Here is a 19,554-nt window from a genome sequence, read left to right on the forward strand (position 1 = left end):
CTTTGAATCGTGCGAGTAAGCTAAACCGTTAGCAAGTAGCTATAGCTAGCCAGAGATATTAAATTAACACTTTGTCATACAATATAAATGTTATATTTTTTAGCGTTACCTGGTGATTTAAAAAAATCCTCTCTAAATGTTGACTTACTGTCAGTGTTCAGCTACCTTACATTACACAGTCACAGGGGAATGATTTGTAAAATATCCATAAAGACAAAGAAAATCTGTTTACAGTTCTGTTTTATATGGGTGTTGAAAGATGTATCCATATCTCTTAATTTTGCTCTCAAAGTGCACCAGATTGATGCTTGTAACTTCAATATTTAAAAAAAAAAATCTTCCCGGGGGAGCATGCCCCTGGACCCCCCTAGAGGAGGTGAGGACCCCCCTAGAGGAGGTTAGGTCCGCCCCCCACTTATAAAAAATAGCACTTTACCCCTGCTTACACCTATATGCCGTGAGCTGATTATCGAGCTGATTATCGAGCCTAACAGACGCAGGTGTACTGTGTATGTGCGTGTTCCCCACACGTTGCAGTGTTGCAGTAGACATTTCCACTGTAGCGCCCGGTACCTTAATGTAATGAACTGTGGGCTAAGCCCCGAATGTTTCCAAGTCCAGGAAACGCCCCTGGTCTGTATTCAGTTGTAAAATCTCACACGTGGCCTGTTGAACCTCACCAATTGCCAGCTGTTAGGAAGGCGCTGTGTAATGTGTGTGTGATACTGTAGCCAACACACTGCTGGCTGTAGATCGAAACTGCAGAACAGATGCATTCTGGGGCTTGAAGTCCATACGCAGGACCAACGCTGAGGTTGCCTCGGAATGGTGACATATGATATTCCTACAAGACCCATGATGCCTCAGCACTAACTCTGCCCTCTACAGCTGATTGTCAACAGCAGTGTCTGCCGTTAGCAGGGAAGAAAGGCTCTCAAAGATGGAGAACGAAGAGATAACTTCTTCTGTGTCGAACAGGTAAAACTGTTACAATTAAGAGTGTTTTTTAAGACCATTGACTTCATATAACACGACTTTTTTAGCCGACTTTTATAAAATAAAATGCACAGGCAGTTGGTTAGGCTAAACATCTTTACGGAAACACGACATGTCACACTGTGCCTTCATTGGATCTGTCACTGTAACGTTACCATAAAAGTAGTTAACATGTCGCTGTCATGGCAGGGACGAGGTATAACTGTTAGTTTATTACATATGTCATATCAACGCAGTATACTTCAAGTTCTTCGTATTGTCCACTCCTTCGCTTAGTTGTCATATTTTACACGAGGTGCCCCTCCTTTCATAACTTCACAGTCATCTTGTCAAACCAGAAAAACATAAAAATATTTAACATGACCTCAAACATGCTAGTGTGACGGTTGTCCCAATAGACAAATCAAAAGCCTCGATTTAGCAATTACATGCATTTTTCTTTGAGCAGTGGGAGGAAGCATGGCATTTTCTGCTGGCACTGCAGCATAAGTAAAAGGCTATTTCCTGATAAACAAATGTCTTCCTTCTTGGGGAAACGAGGCTACAAATAGAGGTCACATTTGATTTAGGTGACTATTACTGTAGCTGAATATACATGACGTCATACTGTGATATTGACCCAGTTAGACCAATAGTATGTTCCTGTAACCACCCACAGCAATAGTAAAACAACTCTAAACTTGGTACACTACTGAGCCACAAGAGGGTGTTGCTGCATTGGTCTATCCACTGAGGGGTACTTCCTGTTTACACTCACTAAACCTGTTCAAAAAGCATTATGTTTAACGTGGCAAAGCCTTATTGGAATGAATATTCAGGGTGGAGTCAACACACTAGCTTTAAAGTATATTTTGACGACGTGAAACTGGCAGAAATATGTGAGCACAAATTACTGATAGCACTTTAAGTTGTTAAATATAATGTTATCCAACAAGAAGCATTTTAATCCACGCCTGAAAACATAAACAAAACATATTTGCAAATACTTAACTTAGCACCATTATGGTTAGTTATTTTGTCCACCCCAAATATCTACTTACATAACTCTGTCCTAGTTTCCAAACAAGATAAGACAGGCATTTGAACTTTGGATCCTGTTAAAGGATATCTTGTACCTTTATGGCCCATGTGACTTGTCACTTCCTTTTTTTCATTTAAGACATTCACTTTCATTAATGACGAAATTATAAAAGTATTGCTGAGACACAAATAGATATGTTCATGGTTATAGGTTGCATATAATCTGTAGTCTAGTATTTCTGTCACTGTACTTACAATATTAGCAAATGTCCATTTCGCTTGGGCCTATGACCCTTCAGAGTGTCTCTGTTGCCAAAGAGAGACAGCTGAATGTTTGGCATAGCAACCAGTTCAGGCTTCTTGTTTCGAGATGGCTTTCTTGCTCTGCAGCTGTCCCTCGACGGCAGTTTAAAGCAACAGCGACAGTCTTAAAGCTGCAGTGAAGAGAGAAACAAAAACACACTAAAGTACCATGGTTCCCCCCCTGTGGTTTTAACAAGGAAGTTAACCGAAATGAGGTCTTGTCAAATCCATACTCCAAATTGGAAAAAGCTTTTAAATGTTGGTTTAAATCTTATTTAGTAGCGTCTCTAAACCATGTGGTTCTTGAGCTGTGGCCTGCTCGGTTCTAAAGTTTGTTTTTGCTGCACTGGGAAACAATTAGTCTGTCTCCTCTGATCTCTGAGAATAACGATTTGTTTGTCTGTGCAAGTTGTGGCCCGGGAGGAGTGTGAGTGTGTGCATGTGTGACTTTATGTGTTTTGTGTGTGTGCATTGCCTCGGGTTGTTCCTCTGTCAGCTGATAGAGCAGTAGTGTTGGGTTTCATCATGCTGTTTACTCCCCAGCCTTCACTGTGAGTGAAGTTAGGGAGGGGACTACACTCTGTTTGTGTGTGTGTATGTTTGCTATGTTGTGCTGACGTCTCCAGAGTCAGGCTCATATAGAGACATGGCAGCTCCCTGCAGGGCAAAAAGCACATTGCCTCCCTCTCTGCCCTTCCCTTCTGTCAACTCTCTCCCTCTGCATTCCCCCCTCTCTTCTCACCCCAGCACAGCCTAAAGCAGATTTGTTTTACCCAGCTTGTTTAGCTATGTCTTTATTGCTCTTTCCTGGTCCCTCCTTGACTTCTAGACACATATTGCAACACTGACTGTCACAAACAGATGACCCGGGCTTGGCATGTGCGTATGTGTGTGTACCATGAGTGGGAAGGTCTGGCTCTAACCTGGCGCTATTAATACCACCTAATGAACATAATCTGTAGGGTAGGTTGTTATCCTCTTACATTTGTTGGCCGGACGACTGAGGGGAGGAGTAAAGCGCGAGTGAAAGAGGAGGGAAAACTGTGCTGTAGTTTCACATTGAGGTCGCTCTCTTTACCAAGCTGCAGTGCCTTGTCTCTCCCTCTATTGCTCCACTGAATAGAAGAAATAGAAAGCTAAACAGATGTTAAAAGTTTCGTTTCTCATCTTATCTAATTCCCCTCATATTGCCCAACCTCTAACTCTGTCTCTGGATGTGTTGCATCAGAGGGCAGTGCTGTTAAATGCTCTATTGTGCGTGAGTGTGTGTATATATACTGAGTATACTTGTTGGCAGTAATATTGGATTAAAACACAGACTGCGTAATACACACAGTGGGAGCCTCCCATATATCTTTCTCCAGTTATGAACTGTCTACCATCCTACTCAGGAGCTAGAATATCTGGTTGTTGGACTCTAAGATCTGATGGCGGGTAAGTGCATTTTATTTATTTATATATTTCATATACTGTTTTTGTGTGCACTGTAGTTACTTCAGGTGTACTTACCAATTGAGTATTTTTGCTGTTCCATTCTGTTAGAGCTTCTCTCTTTAAAGAGTTCATAAAGACAGTCTGAAGCTCGCTTTGATACGGCCCTAAGGTTTTTTTTTACATTCTTTGGGAATATTTGCATCTGTCATGTAACAACAGGAACTCCATGCGAGTGACTTTTTTAAAATGTTTTTGTCCGGATACCCTATGTTTTTGTGGAAAATGCGAATAAAAAAAATATAATGTTATAGATTTTAAATTGTTCTGTTACACAAATGAAAAGGAGTCCATACAAATTTAAATTAAGTAAAGAGTTAGTTAAGTTGTGTTTTAGGTGTTTTGTATGAAGACTGATGCAAACAGTAGAATGGAGTTTAGATTTACTTATTTCAAAAACGTGTCATGGTATTGTATATATCTGATTCAATTTCAAAGAAAAGTAATGCTCCCTAGATTTAATGTTGGGGTTTTATCAAATGAATTTGCTGCCTTTAAGTGATATTTGGCACCCTCTTCAAAGCAAAAATGTTTGGGATTTCTAAGAAGGGAAAACAAAACATGTAGCGTAAGCCAAGTCCTTCTGAGTTATTTACTGCTCCTGTTCCTGCTAATAGATGGTCTCTACCCTGCAATCAATCCAATCCACTTTATTTCTATAGCACAGTTAAACAAAGTGCTGTACATCATCAACTGTATAAAAACATAGCATAAATACATAAAAAAACAGACAGGACATGAAACAAATGTAAGACACGAGACAATGAAACCAGATCAGAAGCCACAGACTGAAAAACTCTCCTACATGACGTAAAAACAATACAAAACACTAGTAAGATAAAAACCCAAATTTAAAAGCACAAGTGTAGTACCTGGCCTGTAAATGCAAGGGAAAATAAGTGGGTTTTTAAGATTTAAAAACAGGCAGAGTTGGAGCAAGTCTAACCTGGAGGGCCAATTCGTTCCATAATTTTGGAGCTGCAAAGGCTCTGTCTCCTCGCTGCTTCAACCTTGATTTAGGGACGACCAGAAGGAATCTGTCAGCAGACCTCAGTGACCGTGTGGGTGTGTATGGTTTCAAAAGATCTGCCAGGTACGGTGGGGCTAAACCGTCTAGGGCTTTGTATGCGAACAATAACATTTTAAATTGTATTCTAAAATTGACTGGTAGCCAATGTAAAGAGGCGAGTACAGGCGTAATATGTTCACGCCTGCCTGTCCTTGTAAGGAGGCGTGCAGCAGCATTCTGGACCAGCTGAAGGCGAGACAGGGAAGCCTTGCTTCCTCCAATGTACATTGGCATTGCAGTAATCCAGTTTAATGGATATAAAACAATATATTACTCTCTCAAAGTCATTAAAAGAAAGGAAAGGCTTGACCTTTGCTAAAAATGTTAGCTGAAAGAATCGGACCTCTTGACACCCTGTTTCTTCACAAAGAAGCATTTCACTAAGCATTGAGTAATGTCACTGTACTTCCTACACAAGGGAATGGTTCAGCACATCCAACTAGGCTTATCTTTTATGGCACCTGGGTTTGGCTTTAACTGATAACTCAGGTGGAGTGTGCTCTGCTCGATGATCTATGTGTTCTCTCAATCGTACATGATCAATACTGAAGCCCACTCCCCGGCTCCATCAAAGCTCAGGTGACCCTGGTCCCATTTGAGCAATCTTTGCTCTCTCTTGTTTGCTTTTCGTCTGACTTGTGACACTCCAACTGGAGATGTGTATGTACACAAAGAGTTGGAAGTTGAAAGGTGACTGCTAAATAAACGTACATCTAGGAATGTTTTCTGACACAGCTTTTTATCAAGTTAGGGTATCAAGCTGTTTACAACCCTTACAGTTTGGAGGACTTGAATACTGCTTTGTGTTGCTAGAAACTGTCACTCAAAGAAACTTATATGACACTATACAATAATACTATGTTGTCAAGATTCAAGTTTCAAAGCTTTATTGTTGCTACAGTTTCTATGGCAAAGACAACATTATGTCCCAGGCTCCTCCAACAATGCCTCACAAATAACACATAAAACAATACAGAAATAAAATAGTGCAAGATTAAATTACAAGACAAATGTGTAGGTACATGCAGAAGTAAACTATATACATGTTAAATAAAATACAATAATCTAAATGTTGAAAGACCAACGTGCAAGTAAATGCAGAGGTTTATATCCATTTAAAATAAAAAAAAGATAAGCAAATACTAAATGTAAAATTAATGATTGTGCAGTGGAATAAATACTGCTTATTGTAATAATAAATACATGTATGAACTGCAAACAGATCAATGCTATAAAGTTGCTTCAAAGTTGTCAAAACAAGTCTGAAATGTTTCTTCAATCTCAGCAGCTTTATTTGCAACATCATCAAGGACACATGACAAGAAACAATAAAACAGACATTTCACATACTATTACAATCACTGAAGACATTATTTGAAAGACCATTTATCATTAACTAAGTTGTTATCTCAGGATTGACTGGGGCACAATAAAGTGATTCCCTGTTCGAGGCATGGTAAGTGTGCCTGGCCAGCCTTCAGTAGTTGTTATGGTAGGTTGATTCATAAAGTTCCTCACAGGGTCTTTGAGAATGTTTTTATTTACATAACTTGAATTTGTGGTGATGCTTGATCGCCACAAATCCTTTCGGCTATTTACTATTTATGACATCAGTGTTATAAAAGTGATTGCAACACTGTTGATGTCCAAGTATTTTGTGTACGCCAGCTAATGCGCCACAGAGACCACAGACCTCGTCAAACTAAACTTTTGCAAGAAGTTCTAGACGGGTTTGTCAACAATAGACGAGTTCTTTGCATTGTTGTTCTCTGCCGTGAATTTGAATTAGTCACAACCATTAGCTGGATGTTCTTCAGCACCACAGGAATGCTCTGCTGTTTCTGTTATGCTCTTTTTAGTTTTTTTAATTGTTTAGTTTTTCTTGTGCAGCATGAATGGACTTGGAGCTACAACTCAATGTTTGTTGTGAAACCATGATCTGCAGAAGGACAATAAACGAGTCTTTATTGCAATTTTCTTCACTTTCCTGTTGTAATGTCCCACAATAAGAACTATTGTTCTCTATGTGGAACAATAAGTTAGCCAGATACTGTTACGAGAGTGCAAAAGCCATTTGATGCTGTTGAAATAATAGAACAATTGCACAAGGTACATGCATCTTCCTTAGTGGAAATGTACTGGTATTGTGTTGCACAGAAGACATGATGCCCAACCTGTTAAGTTTGAATCGTCAAACATGCAAACTCGCTCTGTACCCGGCTCCCATTGGAGGCTTATACCTGTTTTGAATGTGCTTCTTTTACTTTCTTTATGAGGGCCTTTTTTTAGTTTTGTTGTCTGTCAAAACACGGCATTACGATGGTCCTTGTTACTGGTTACACCCTTAGTGTGTTGCAAATACTGGAGGACAGTAGTCATGTTCTTCAACCCAGTTAACCCAGTTAGTGTACTTTGATGCCTGCGGAAGTCAGTAGGTGTTTCTCAATGTCGAGTACGCTTGCTTGGTAGCACATGTCTTCCGAGTCACTTGCTTCAGAAGCGAGGCAAGAATACTTCCTGGCATTCGGAAAACGAAGAGTGGAACAGGCTAGCAAGCGTGCAGGTGTGCGTCATATGAGAGGCCCCGCCTTGCATTTTCCGCCACAGATTTGGGGAAATTGGTCCATGCGCAAAGCATTGTGGGGATTTTAAGACCGCGGAGTCTACACATGTGCAGCCTCGAAATGTCTCGCTACGAAGTACGCCGGGCTCGGTAGAATTCCAAGTATGCTGGACATTGGAACATTCCTTCGGCGGCACTCGATGACGTAGTATGCTTGAAATAGTGGCTCTGCAGCAGCTTTACTCGACATTGAGAAACACCCACAGTGTACAGTATTGGACAAAGCTCACCTGTTAAAGATGTTTGAACATAAACCCACGAGAGGACGTAATACCTCTAACTCAGGGACCTTAATTGTCAGTTTACAGGGTCACTTTTGTCTCTCTGCATTTCTATCCAACAGTTGCAAACACGAATTGACAGACTGTCTGTGTGTTTGTTTGATCACTTTTATTAAAGGATTACTTCTCCTGTAGATTACATTTTCATCGTGATAGCTATGTTGTTCTTGCCATGCCTTATTGGCTGTTTAACACCAACTATCACCACTGTCCAATGGGACACTCATCAGCAGTGGTTGTGCTGTCAATCAAATGGTTTACTAAGTTAAATGACAACCCCCATCCTGCTGTCAAGCAAAAGCCCTTTTGTTATATAGCATTTGATCAAATACAAGTGTTCATATTTATGGGGATTTAGTTCACGTCTGGGCAAATAAAAGGTCAAGAATTAGTAGTTCTCACGATCTATCTATCTACGAGTTGTATGCTTAGTCATTAATGTGTTCAGTTCCATACAATAAAAAAACAAGAGGACAGAAAGGTAATTGTATACTTTGTTTTGTTTTTTGTTGCTTTGCAGTGGAGGTGGTGAGGGATCACTGGACCGGCTTCTCCCCGTGGTAACCACAGGCCTTTCACCCAGGAAACGGACCACCAGCCAGTGCAAGTCTGAGCCTCCTCTCCTACGCACCTCCAAAAGAACCATCTACACCGCCGGCCGCCCCCCCTGGTACAACGAGCATGGAGCACAGTCCAAAGAGGCCTTCGCCATTGGTAAGACACAAGGAGTTGCACACCACAATGTAACAGCAGTAATGGTTTCTTATCTTGCATATCTTTGCATCATTTTAGAGGACTTGCAGTACTCTAGTAGTTGCATTGTCATAGAGAAAAATGCATACTGACACATAATACCAATACATATTCTTTTTAGTGAGTTTTAAAAACGGGAGGAAAAGCAGCCCTACACTAGATCATGTGCTTAGTCTAAGTAGTCTTAGTGCTTAGAATTGAGTCCCTTACTGTTGCACCTTGGTAAGATCCCTGGTATGTGTCTCTGCCTGTCTCACTAAATTCAAATAATAGCCTGAAGCCACTTCAAAATGAACTTAATTTGCCCTGTCAAGCTAGCGCTAGTAATTTATATCCCAACCAAGCAAAGGTATTTTTTAATACATTTTGCGGTTAAACTTGTATGCAAATAATATCTGATGTCTTCAATGTTTTGTCACAGGTCTGTGTGGTGGCAGCGCTTCAGGAAAGACAACCGTAGCCAGGAAAATAATTGAAGCTCTAGATGTGCCATGGGTTGTCTTACTCTCAATGGACTCTTTCTACAAGGTGTGTTTTAAACTATACGTTGTGTGTCCATTTATCTGCCACACACTTTCTTAGGAGGGTGGTTTTGTTAAGAGTGTCTATTATTTAGAATATAGCTGGCCTGAATTCTGAGATGTTTTTTCATATCTTGACATCAATCCAAATGCTTTCAGATTCTAGAAATAAAAACTTCAGGACTCTACTAAACCACTTATCCTTTTTTTTTTATTAAGTTGTATCTATGACTGATCTGGCTGCAGTGCCCTGAAGGAAGGGAGAGAGTGAGACTAAGTGCAGAACGCAGAGTGAAAGAGATAATACGAGTGCCTTTGGATCCAAGAGGGGGGATTTAGGATAAGGGGAGTGAATGGAGAGAAAAGAGACGGAAAGGACTACATTTAAAAAGGCAGATGAGTCAAAAGAAAAGCACAGTGATGGGCAAAGTGGGAGAGAGAAAAAGCTTTACGGAGGGCAAGCAAGCAAGAGCCATTTTTCTTGCCCTTGTATTCCTCCTCCGGTATCCGGTTATGTAATCCTGCCACCATCTGACAAGCTGTGCGGAGTAGGAGGGATTTACCCTCAGCTAATGATACTGTAGTCCTCAGCAAGGGGCCGGTTCGACCTCAGTATTCCCAGAGGTCGCCATCCCAAACATTTAGCCTGTCCAAAAGAAACATTTCCTAATCTTCTGTTACGTTTTCTTCATGTTGGTTCAAATGCCCCACGGTAACACCAGTTTATAATTTTTAGAATGTATTCAGTTCACTTGAGAAGGGGGCGTTGCTGTTCTGAAACTGCCAAATACCATGTTGTGGTTTTAATGATAGACTACCCTAGGGTGCTCACACACACACACACACACACACACACACACACACACACACACCACCTGGTACAGACGTCACAGTGGCGCATGATGTTCTCCTAAATTTAGGTCTCCTAACTTCAACAGCTCTTTAACAGTAATCTGTGTCTAAGTGTTTTTGCATAAACTGGTGTAAATTATATGGCAAACCATTACTTGAGCATGTGTGTCAAATTGTTTTATCAGTTTTTTTTTATCATATGTTTGATATGCAAACGTTAATGTGTGCTAATAAAAATCCATAAACTGAGAGACAGGACATTATTTTTCTCATGAAATCAGTTTTTAAAGCATCTTTGCAAGTTTGCTGTAATTGAATGTCAACATTGTTGTGATCCTCAGGTCCTGTCCCCAGATCAGCAGACGATGGCTGCCAGTAACGACTACAACTTTGACCACCCTGATGCCTTTGACTTCGATCTGCTGAGCCACACCCTGCGCAAACTCAAGCAGGGCAAGAGTGTGAAAATCCCCGTGTATGACTTTACAACCCATGGGAGGCAGAAGGAGTGGGTAAGGCTGAACGCATATGTTAAAACACATGGCAATGCACTTTGTAAATTAATGAATAAGCTTGCTGGCGTAACTGCATATAATCTCAGTTTCTCTATTATCTAAGAGGTTTTTAATCTCCCTCACCAGAGAGTCACATTTCAAATCTGCTGCTCCAGATGGTCACTGACGAGCCATTTTTTGTATTCTTGTTTTAATACTTTCATGTCCAACTACACTAAGACATTCCCGCATCACCTGCATCTGTCAACGTTTGATTGATCATGATGATTGTTAAAATATAGACATGTGCTTTCTGTATGACCATGTCTGTTCTACTCTAATAACACCTGCATGTGTGTCCTCCACAGAAAACTGTGTATGGAGCCAGTGTTATCATCTTCGAGGGAATCATGGCCTTCGCCGATAAAAAGCTCTTGCAGGTAGGGCAAGGTTAATCTCCTCTAACTTGTTTAACTAGTCATCGTAACGAGCTGGTGTCAGATTCATTCTGATGCGTGCTTCTGTCAAACATGTTGTTATTTGCATAATATGGGAGGTCACTTTTTACTGCTGTTCACATAAACCAGCCAGCGATGTTTATGCAAAAACAAGCTCATCAATTATTTTCACAAATCCACGATTTATATATAAACACATTCAAAACATGAGATTGTATCTTATATTACTGATATCTGCATATTCATCGGTTAATAAGTGCCGAAGATATGCCAAAGATATTTTTGAAGGGACAAACTTTCTCCACCAGAGAGCACTGACAAGTTCAATTTTCCACTGTAAAATGTTGTTTATTTAATAAGCTTTTATCCTTATCTATTACTTCCAAATTGATTTATTTGGATTTGATTTGATTGACAGTTAATGTTTTTCAACTGCTGTTAAAAAGCTGTCTATTGACATCAGCAGATGTTAAGCATTCAACTATAAATAGTTATAATCATTCTTTAAAAAACGAATTGCCATTTTGCCACCTGTTCAATATCATGCTGTGCTGTATATATGAATGTGAATAGGGTTGCTTTTTAAATCACTAAAAACACTGCCCCCTTATTCTTGCTTTTAGACATAAGTAAGTGAAACACATCTGTGGTAAGGGGATGCAAAACTAAAACTGAATAAATTACAGAGAATGAATAAAAGTCACCGCACACGTGCAGCTCCAATGTGATGTTTAAAACAAAACTGAAAATGTTTCTACAGCTGAATTCTCTTCATCAAGGATACATTGTTGCATATTTAAAAACACATTTTTTCCCGGAGTTTTTCAAACTGATTGTCAAGAAAAATAAATATCCATTTCAAGCACGGGTAACTTTTCTAATTCACAATGACTTCAAATATCTTGACGCAACAGGAACCACACGTGATCCTAGAGTTTTACACACAAATAAGCAGAAAGAGTATATTTTCTTTTCTTTTTCATTTAGTTTTCATGTTCACATTTCCTCTCTGTTCCATGTTCTCCTGTCAGTTGCTGGACATGAAGATCTTTGTGGACACAGACTCTGACATCCGGCTGGTGCGTCGGTTGAGGAGAGACATCACAGACCGAGGCCGAGACATCGAGGGCGTCATCAAACAGTACAACAAGTTTGTAAAGCCAGCGTTTGAGCAGTACATTGAACCCACCATGCGGCTGGCTGATATTGTGGTGCCACGGGGTACGTGCATTCTCCACACACACACATATTGAAACACACATGTATACAGGTATATTATAGCTTATGATGTCTTCATTGAAGGAGGACCATGCATACAAATAAATGTATCTCAAAAGGAGAAAGATGATCTTATTTCCATCTGCAGTCCTTGGGCAGGTTCACACAAAACCATCAACAAAAACATTTCATAGTCTCGATCACAAACGGTTAAATGCAGATCAAAGTACAGGTCTATAAACTCAAATACAGTACAAGTATATGACAATTCATTTCAACTAAACATTCAAATTACAGTCAAATTAGTTGGCAGGACTGGTTGCTTAATATCCATTTGTTTTGCACCATGGGGAAAAAGAGTGAAAGTCTGTTCACTATTAAAACTCAGGTTACTATTACAATGACAGGGAATAAAGAACAATTGTATTGTGTTAGGAATTTGATCAACATTGCATTTCACTGCTGTTAAATGAATAAGACACTGTATATTTTTTTAGACCTATGATTCTAAGTTAACATCATGCCACCTTGTTTTTGTCGTCCCTGCAGGCGGTGGCAACATGGTGGCCATCGATTTGATTGTGCAGCATGTCCACAGTCAGCTGGAGGAGGTAAGAGAGGTCTCACTAGTAGACCAAAATACATGTTGTTTTAGATTGTAGACATGTTAGTATAGCATTCATTTATCCTCCCTGATTTCTGTTTTCTGTTGGGATGCTCCACACTCAGATGTGTGTAGCATCAACCAGCCATCAGCTCTGTCTGTAAATACAAGCTCCATCACTCCCTCTGGTGGACAGAAGATGAACCACACTAAACAGATTAAAGCGCAGGATAAATGTGATAAATATGCATGTGTTTCTGTCTGGTTTAGTGAGTGTGAAGTTAGATATAGATGTTTTGAAGTATTGTGATGGCAGTTATTGTAGTCCCTATTTTTAGTCTGTTTCAGGATTTACTTATTTGTTTTACTTTAAGTCCCCAGTCACGATTTTTTACTTATTTGTGTCTAAAATTAGTTAGAACTTTATTATTCCCGAGTTGCAGCCCTAATTGTAAAAAAAACAAAGTGAACCTGAAACCAAAAGATTGAATTTTCATTTCTGGAAAAGATTTTGTAATGTCTTTTGGTAATTGATTACATTTTCTAAATCTGGATTTTGTTGAGTTTTTCTGCTTCTCCATATTCAACTGGTTAAGATGTCCTTCAGGTCAATCAATTTAATTTAAGCCTTTTAAAAAATGAATTCACATCATGGTAACGTTGATGATTTACCTGCTGTAACGCGGAGTCGGCTGACAAACAAAAACAAAAAAATACATGTGCAGTTAAATAAGTGATTCTAACTTTTACCATTTGCTTTAACACTATTCATCTTCAGTTGATAATCATCCATATCATACTAACTTCAAGGCTTTACTTGAAATGTATAAGTGTTAAAAGCTTTCAAGTCAATTATATGATTAAATATTTGTTCTGAAATAATTCAGTCCTGATGAACAAAGAGGTTTCATCAGTTGCACGGCCCTGATAGAAACCCATCCTTCAGAATAATCCCTTCAACACTGATCCAGAGTGTGCTGTTTGACTTTTGGATTTGTTTTACAACCTGCACTAACTTTCACCAAAAGCCCATTTTAGCTCGTGGGGAGCACTTTGTTAGTTTGCTCTGTTTCTCCCCACCATACACACACATTAACACACATGCTGATGTACTGCTTTCTCACCCTCTCTCCCCCCCACTTCCCCCCATTGCCCCCATGGCTCTCAGCGCGAGCTCAGCGTCAGGTAGAGTGGCCTTTATCCTGTCTATCGTTCTCTCCTCACCATCTGTCCCGTTCGCCCAGCTTCTTACGGGGAGAGAGAGGAAAAGAGGCCAGCTAAGCCAACCTCGAGCTTCCACTGATCTGCTGGCTGCCATGGCACCTCACCATGTGGCGCTGTCTTATCTGTACAGCAAATACCACTAATTGGAGATCAGTCACAAGAGTATGAGACTATGCCAAAATATTGTAGTCCACCCTGACTTACTATAATAACTACTTTAAAACCGCTGCCAACATTAAACTTAGATCAAAAGTTTGGATGTGGTGTGGTGCAGCCAGCATTTAATGTCAAGACGTTGGTTTTTCTTCTCTCTACCTTTTTTAGAGAAATGACAACTTACACTCTTCCTGCCTGCTGTGTCTAAAAATACACCAATGAGTCAAGTCACTGACCCCTCCTCTCAGTGGCAGCACGAATAGGAGAGAGAGACTATAACAGAAGAGAGAGAGAGAGAGAGAGGAAGCTCTTGCTACATCTATTGTTGACTATCACATACCTCAGCCACACAGAAAGTTTCCAATACCCTGCTACAAAGCGCTGAGTTTTTCCATTGAATGTTGGCCACAGTATCTGAGACGGAGAGAGAGAGAGAGAGAGAGGAAGTGAGCTTGGTGCCTGTCTTTAGACACAGGATGTGCCGGGGCCTGTGAGCTGAAATACCAACCTTTACTGTTCTACACGGTGAAAGAGTGACAGCCGCACGACAGCTCGTGCACCTCCCACGCAGCAATTGATGCACGTCTATAGATATCAAAATCTGATCAAAAACTTATTTTTCCACACAATCTGTAAATAGCTTTCAAAGCATGTCCTGTTGCTTAAATCATCCACTTCCATCATGATATATAAAATGTAGAGATATTATTTATCTTAAAATGGGAGAGTGCCTCTGTCGCAAGCACATCTGACAATTGAAAGCTTCAGCTGTCACACTTTTCACTGCGTGTGATAATCCCTCCATCTCTCCATCCACCTGATGTTGTCTCTTCTCATGTTTCCCTCCTTTCTGTTTTTTTTTTTTTTTGTCTTTATGTCCCGTGTTGTGATTGTTGTGTTTCGTCGAAAAAACTCCCTATAGAGGAAACTCCGCTGGGATATGTGAGCAGATTTGCTATGATTTCTCTTTTCTTTGCATCTGGCTAGTGTGTACTCAGTGACATAGTGGATACTGTAGTGTCAACATGACTGCATCACTGAGGATGTGTAACAGTGTGTTGCTCTAGAGCCAGGGTAGACCCAGCTAACTACATATTCAAACCTAATGTTAATGTGTGGCGTCCGAGGGAACTATTACAATAGTAGAGACCTATTGTGGAAAATGTCCATCATGCATATATTCATTATACACAGTGACATTTCCTTCCATATACATTATGTTAATTTAACAACTGATCAGTTTTAATTTATTTTCCATTATCACGGCCTCTGCTGTTGTAATTTCCCACAGAAATACTCAGGCACTGTGAGCTTTGCAGTTTTGTGCTTCTGCATTTCCCCCCAAGCAATCCTATAAAGTGGTTACACGGTACCATTATCTCTGCTCTAAACTACTCCTCAGAATTTCTTTGTGATATACTTTGTTTTCTGCATGTACTTACACGTCGGTGTGGGTTTGTTTGTTTTCTGAATGTGCATACAGTACGTGTGTGCACGCTTGGCTGCACACTTCATTGTAATCATGTGCATTGTATTCATGCTTCTGTCCATCTTCCCTCTTTCCGCTGCTCTCACCCCGCACCACCCCCGCTCTACTATTTGTTGCCGTGGTTACAGAGCAGCACTGGCTTCTGCACACCAGGCCCAACCCCTCCCCCAGACCCTCAGTGTTCTGGACAGCACACCCCAGGTTAAGGGCATGCACACCATCATCAGGTATGAGCTAAGAAACCCACATCAACATCTGTTTCCAGGAGAACAAAACGGTTGTGGACAAAAGCTGCCATCATCATAAATCCTGTACCGTTCTTTTGTTCATCACCACATTTAGAAACAAGGAAACCAGCCGCGATGAGTTCATCTTCTACTCCAAGAGGCTGATGCGTCTGCTGATTGAGCGAGCACTCTCCTTCCTCCCCTCGCAGGTGATAAACTTATGTCATGGTGCTGCATGAAGGCTCTGTAATCTTTTGCATGAAGCAGGACATTATTGACTATGAACCATTAGATATCTGGGCGTAGATGGAGACAGGAGAAAGAAAGGGTGATATTACCAATGGGTAGGAAGAAGCTGACAAAGCTTCACAAAGCCAGTTCACCTCCTGCCCTGCCGTGGTGCCCTTGAGCAAGGCACCGGACATCCCCCTTCCCCCCCTCACTCCCATTGCTCCCCGGGCGCTGTACAATAGCTGCCCACTGCTCCTAGTACTAGACTCCTGGTACTAGGATGGGTTAAAAGCAGAGAACAAATTTCACTGTGTGTGTGCTGTGTGCTCTGCATGTGTGACCATTAAAGAGGGTTTCATCCCTCCCTATTCTATCTATCAAAGCAGCAGAGTCACATACAGTACAATGTGTGGCCTTGAAATGGTGAAAGAGAAACGCAAATGGGAGCTGAATGGAAAAAGAGTAAGTGCTTGTATTTGCTAAAAAGAGAGTCCGATGGAAACGTATTGAGTCACCACAATAGAAAGTTTCCATACCTTAACCATAAGATACAGCATTACACACGTGACTGAAATTCGAAAATGAAATGATTGACTTCTTAAGAACACTACAGTGCTGTGATCAGCATTGTGCTCACACTGTTATGATTTTTTTATATTATCTCAGGTCCACTTAGTGCAGACCCCCCAGGGAGAGGATTATGAAGGCAGGACTTTTGACGGGAGGAGGGTGAGTGAACTCCATTTACTTCCTTTTAATTTTAAGGACCATTCAAAAGAGTTTTGATGCAATTAACCTCTGTTTAAATTATTATTATTATTTGACTTTCCATTTGTTTTTCTTTAGATCACAGGCGTGTCCATCCTGCGCGCCGGGGAGACCATGGAGCCCGCTCTGAGGGCGGTGTGCAAAGATGTCCGCATCGGCAAAATCCTCATCCAAACCAACCAGGACACAGGAGAACCAGAGGTACAGATTAAAAAAATGCAATTTATGCGATATATCATTTGTGTGAAACATTTTGCATTAACTTCACTTTCATCTACTTTTATTGTCCTTTTTCACATATGGAAACTTTAAAAAAAAAACATGAACAAATTCTTTAACAATATTTTACAATGAGTTTCTTGCCATTAGTCATGGTCCTGTTGTTCCATCCTACTTTTTGCTCATATCATACATTAAGATGTAGCTACAGGATAGTACTTATCATTTTAAATACATGTTAGTTTTAACCCACTTCCTGTTAAACATTTTCAGCTTCATTACCTGCGTCTACCAAAAGAAATCAGTGAAGACCACGTGATCCTGATGGACTGCACTGTGTCCACGGGAGCTGCTGCCATGATGGCTGTGCGAGTCCTCCTGGTGGGTGCGCCTGATTGGTCACAAGTCTATGCTGCATGCAATGAATCACTTCCCTCATGTATTCTTTATTCACGTGTGTGTGTTTTCATTCCCAGGACCATGACGTTCAGGAGAACAAGATCCTGCTCGTGTCCTTGCTAATGGCAGAGATGGGAGTCCATTCGGTGGCGTACGCATTCCCACAGGTCAAAATCATCACCACAGCTGTCGACAAGAAAGTCAACGACCTCTTCCACATCATACCTGGCATTGGTGAGTAATGTTGAAATGAAGATATGCTGTTATTGCATTATATTTACCGTCTTTCCCCGCATTATCAATACTTGATGTCAATTATATTTCAGTTTAAATTAACGCTGATGTTTTCTCTGTTGTAGGAAACTTTGGGGATCGATACTTTGGAACAGATGCACCCCCCGACTGGAGCGACGAAGAGATGGATGAGCCCAGTTATTGATTGCATTTTTAGCAGTGTACTAAGTTATTAGGTGATTCAGAGCCGTGCATTTTGGAGGACAGTATGAGGACGTACCCTTTGCTGCTGTTGGGCTGTAACGTGTCCTCCAAACCAAACCAGGGGCCCTGACAAATCAACTGAAACAGAACAAAACATTGCTTTGTACAGTCACCTTGTTTGAATTTTAAAGTATATTATTTGATCTCATGTTCGCTGTTGTGAAAAGTTGAGTTATTTTTACATGTACATTTAGTCCAAATATTTTATTTTACTTTTTCAATTAATGCAATCTCTGAAATTTGCTGGCATGTTGCTTCGAAAATAAATCTTTAGCCTTAAGCCGTGTACTGTAGACGACACCGAATGTGAATTTGCACGTGCCGTAAAAGGAAAAGACATCAAGCTTTTAAGGTTATTTTAAACCATATACCTTCCTCACAACTTTATCAAAAGTAACATCGGAACATGAACTTGTGTTGCTCAACTTCCACCGCCGTAGGCACTTTCTGAAGACCATTCGATCGAAACAATGCGTGGGTGTAGCCGTCTTTCTTTCAGCTCTCTGGTTCACACTTTTTCCACTTTGTGAATGCTGACCCAACCAGTTAGGTTAGAAAAGCCTTTTTCATTTTACAGCCAAAAGTATGCACATGTGGTGTATATTTATGCAGCATATCATTCATTTACATATTTCTATGTATAGACCTGACCAGTCAGCAGGCAAGTTATGTATCTTTTTAGCTGCAATGAAAATAGGTCATCTGCATTCAATAAAAACCGATTTAGTGTTTATTTCAGTGCAACCCCTCCTGATGAATGCCTCTGTGTGCTGCAGTAGCTGGCATTTGTTGGTATAAAAAGGGGCTGTTGAGTCAGGGATGCATATGAACTCGGAACATCTACATGTCCTGTCAGTGCCTGATATTTATACTTAGTATAAGTATTGAAATTAATGAGGTCGGTCTGTTAAAGTTGGTGCCCCTTTATCAGTTATTTGAACTGTTGCAATGAGAAATCAGAAGAAGAGGAATGTTGAATATTCATTTTGAAATTGAAATGTAGTTTCATTAATAGGATCTTCAACAAGTTCACAATTAATTATAATTATTATGTATTGCATCATTTGTTTACAAAAAAATCATTATATAGGCCTTTATATATAAATATATGATTATTTAAAAAGCTATTTATTTTTACTTTTTCTTTTTACATTACTTAAAACAAATGTACACCCTCAAGGGGAAAAAATGCAAACGTGAAAATGCAACTTGTAGCCACGTTAGCTACAAGCACTGTTACTACTGTCGGCTCACCATTTCTCCATGCAGTCACCTGCCACTGTGCGCCGGTTACTGCTGAATACAACTGTTAGTGAGTCATTGAACTGAACATTCATCCATTGTGTTTGCAGCCTGTTTGACTGCGTGCTGTTATGTGTTTACTGCTGCTGCATGTTTTTATATGTTAAATAAAAGTGCAGTTTAGCTTTTTGAATTGCTCAACGTGTATTATTTTATTGATGTCATATTTTCAACAAGCTCACCCCAGTTAAAGTCTTTAGTGTCAGTTAAAACCATGAGGTCAGGGTTATTAAAACACACATAGCACTAAGCGTATACCTCTCACCTCTATATTGTTTCCCTTCATCAAACATTGTAACACCAAAAATGAACAGGAAGGATATTGTGGTTGTCCTCTTCTCATGGAAAGGAACCTTGA

General features: G+C 40.2%; 1 protein-coding gene across 4 annotated transcripts; it reads left to right on the top strand.

Annotated features, from left to right (window-relative positions):
* The first annotated feature begins 879 nt into the window (after window positions 1-879).
* On the top strand, window positions 880-19,333 carry uckl1b (uridine-cytidine kinase 1-like 1b). Of its 4 annotated transcripts, none has more exons than XM_034126439.1 (15): window positions 880-978; window positions 8,304-8,497; window positions 8,958-9,064; window positions 10,251-10,421; window positions 10,772-10,843; window positions 11,893-12,082; window positions 12,629-12,690; window positions 13,852-13,868; window positions 15,681-15,779; window positions 15,895-15,988; window positions 16,677-16,739; window positions 16,857-16,979; window positions 17,271-17,378; window positions 17,474-17,630; window positions 17,756-19,333. In XM_034126439.1, the coding sequence occupies exons 1-15, from the start codon at window positions 941-943 to the stop codon at window positions 17,833-17,835; spliced, it is 1,575 nt and encodes a 524-aa protein (XP_033982330.1). In that variant the 5' UTR covers window positions 880-940; the 3' UTR covers window positions 17,836-19,333. The 4 variants fall into 4 exon arrangements, with proteins under 4 accessions (XP_033982330.1, XP_033982329.1, XP_033982327.1 ...); XM_034126438.1 differs by lacking the exon at window positions 13,852-13,868 and adding an exon at window positions 14,986-15,005; XM_034126436.1 differs by lacking the exons at window positions 880-978; window positions 13,852-13,868 and adding exons at window positions 3,391-3,753; window positions 14,986-15,005.
* The last annotated feature ends 221 nt before the right edge of the window (window positions 19,334-19,554 follow it).

Source organism: Trematomus bernacchii, unplaced genomic scaffold, assembly GCF_902827165.1.
Source record: "Trematomus bernacchii unplaced genomic scaffold, fTreBer1.1, whole genome shotgun sequence".
Lineage (NCBI taxonomy): Eukaryota > Metazoa > Chordata > Actinopteri > Perciformes > Nototheniidae > Trematomus > Trematomus bernacchii.

What these genes read in the sequence shown, in the direction of transcription:
- uckl1b (XM_034126436.1), top strand. Translation starts at nt 3,686, where the DNA reads ATGAACTGTCTACCATCCTACTCAGGAGCTAGAATATCTGGTTGTTGG. An exon ending in TGATATTGTGGTGCCACGGG is followed by an intron (nt 12,083 to 12,628) that starts GTACGTGCATTC and finishes TCGTCCCTGCAG; the next exon opens with GCGGTGGCAACATGGTGGCC. An exon ending in TCCACAGTCAGCTGGAGGAG is followed by an intron (nt 12,691 to 14,985) that starts GTAAGAGAGGTC and finishes AACTCCCTATAG; the next exon opens with AGGAAACTCCGCTGGGATAT.